The sequence below is a fragment of the Histoplasma capsulatum genome, genomic scaffold, assembly GCF_000149585.1.
Source record: "Histoplasma capsulatum NAm1 scaffold_7 genomic scaffold, whole genome shotgun sequence".
In the NCBI taxonomy this organism is placed as follows: Eukaryota; Fungi; Ascomycota; class Eurotiomycetes; order Onygenales; family Ajellomycetaceae; genus Histoplasma; species Histoplasma mississippiense.
The window spans coordinates 1,347,513-1,350,033 of NW_001813976.1; the positions used below are offsets into that span (position 1 = coordinate 1,347,513).

Sequence of the window (2,521 nt, forward strand, 5' to 3'; positions counted from 1 at the left end):
TCTCAGTAGAGTAAAAAGCTAACATCGGCAACTTCCACCGTGTGTGGCTGGAGACTTAGTCTCCCTCCCGGCCACCCTGGGATTGCGCTCTGCAATATAATTCATAGCTGCCACTCGCATCGCCCAAGAATTCCGACATTATACTCTCGGCTATTTCCGCTCAAACATTGTCTCCATGCCGGGATTCGACACCCAAGGCTCGGACGGCAACGGCTATCCCACTGAGCGCACAAGCCTCTTGGGCAATAATGCTCGGTCCCGCTCCCAATCCCGCCAACCCCCCCGTGGCCGTCTTTCTCGGCTCCTCTGGTCGCACGGCCACTATCATTGGGTTCACTACCCGTCGGAAGCTGCGCGTTTGACATATGCGACCCTCGCCAGCAATTATGTCAATATACTTCTTATCTTTGTACCCCTGGGCATGGTCTCAGGTAAAGTGGGCTGGTCCCCAACTGCCACCTTCGTCCTTAATTTCCTCGCGATTATTCCACTGGCGTCGCTGTTGAGTTTTGCGACAGAGGAACTGGCTGCAACTATGGGCGAGACTCTGGGTGGATTGTTGAACGCTACATTTGGAAATGCCGTTGAACTTATCGTATGTGATAAGTGTAATCTGCACATCCCAATCCAATTTCCCTGTTGATGGTTACCTCCCTGTCCAGGAAAACGGTCCTCAACTTCTTGCTGACAAAAACGAAATTCCTGCTGAATAGGTCAGCATAGTCGCCTTGAAGGATAACGAGATCCGTGTCGTCCAGGCAAGCATGCTAGGCAGCATTCTCTCCAACATTCTTTTGGTGCTGGGCTGCTGCTTCTTGGTTGGGGGCATCCGCCATCACGAGCAGACTTTCAACTCAACCGTGGCGTCTACCATGTCGTCCCTAATGGCAGTCGCATCTGCGTCACTGATCATCCCAGCTACTCTCTATGCCGCCCTCGCCAGTTCAAAGGCTGACACCCATGGCAACATCCTGCTCCTCTCACACGGCACCGCCATAATCCTGCTGATCCTCTACGTCATGTACCTCTACTTCCAGCTACGTTCACACACAGACCTCTTTGAGAGTGGTAGTGCGGAGAATGCCGACAATGGTACAGTATTGCGGAATGGTGAGACGCGGAACGGGGCAGGGGTTGAAGTAGTAGTGGGAGCAGGAGAGGAGGAAGAGACGCGCATCCTGAACCCCTGGGCTGCAGCCATCGCACTCTGCATCGTCACAGTCGCCGTCTCCATCTGCGCCGAGTTCCTCGTCGGTAGCATCGACAGCATTGTCCAGGCAACACATATCAGTAAGACATTTATCGGTCTCATTCTGATCCCCATTGTGGGTAATGCTGCGGAGCACGTCACAGCCATTGTGGTTGCATATAAGAATAAAATGGACCTGGCTATTGGCGTTGCCATTGGCAGCAGCCTGCAGATTGCGCTGTTTGTTACGCCCTTCTTGGTTATTCTTGGGTGGATTATGGGCAGGGATATGACGCTCCATTTCCACTCGTTTGAGACAGTGACATTCTTTTTGTCGCAGCTTGTTGTGACATTGCTTATTCAGGATGGGAAGTCGAATTATCTGGAGGGGGGACTCTGCCTTGGGATGTACGTGTATTTTTCTATTTTTCTCCCTTAGTTTTTTTTGTCCCTGCTATCTTGTTCCCGATTTACTTTTTATTCTTGAGCATCTGGATCTAAGCTAATGCGAAATCAGGTATATCATTATCGCCCTCGCTTTCTTTGTTTACCCCGACGATGCGCAGGATATCGGTGGTATTCTTGCCAGCATCGCCGGCTTCGCTACTGGATCCATCTCTTCCTAAGGTTACTATCTTCCCCCCACCTCCTTTTTTTCCCCCTTTTTCTTCCTTGATGTGTTGGCCCTCGCTCAGTATTTAGCCCACTGCGCACGGTATCGCAGTATCACAAAGGAAGGAATTTTTACGTATGATTCACTATCGGTTATGGATTTCTGCAGTTTTTTTCACTTTCGACCTATACCCTCGTCTGCTCCTTTTGTCCCAATGCTCTTTAAAATCTCATTTCATCCGGATTGAAACAATGATTCCAGTATATTCGCACCTCTCATCTCGTGTCTTATTCGTTTTCTTTTTGCTTCTCACCCCCTTATTTCTCTTATTCTCTGCGTCAACCTCCTGATCGCGCGGTCGATCATTACCTTATACTAACGGCAACAGCCAACACGAACAGCAATCTTTTGTTCTCTCCCCCTCCATATGACTTCGACCGTGGCACCTCCTCATGTTTTGAAAACCAAAATAAGCCCCTTGAACTGGCCATTTCACTCCCATTGTACGGGTTTATTCGCCCCACCCGCCCCACCCCCTTCCCCCTTTTTCTTTTCGGCGAATGCTGCGCATATATATTTATCTCTCTACTTTATTTGTTTTTTCCTTACGGAGGTTTTTGTAGGACAGACCATACGAGATACTTCCTCCTAGGTAGCTTCTGCTGGCTTTTTTCCTTGGACTTTGTTCACACGATTTCCGTATGGGGCTTATATCCGAA

The 2,521-nt window shown here is 49.5% G+C and overlaps 1 protein-coding gene across 1 annotated transcript in view; it reads left to right on the top strand.

The window, feature by feature from the left end:
• HCAG_06034 (hypothetical protein) overlaps positions 1–1,815 on the top strand; it is a gene marked incomplete at both ends in the record, with an annotated part of 2,093 nt that extends 278 nt beyond the window's left edge. Inside the window, 3 exons of the mRNA XM_001538379.1 lie at positions 129–595; positions 714–1,597; positions 1,707–1,815. Coding sequence (XP_001538429.1) covers positions 129–595; positions 714–1,597; positions 1,707–1,815 — 1,460 coding nt within the window. The remainder of the gene's footprint in view (positions 1–128; positions 596–713; positions 1,598–1,706) is intronic.
• Between the last annotated feature and the right edge of the window lie 706 nt (positions 1,816–2,521).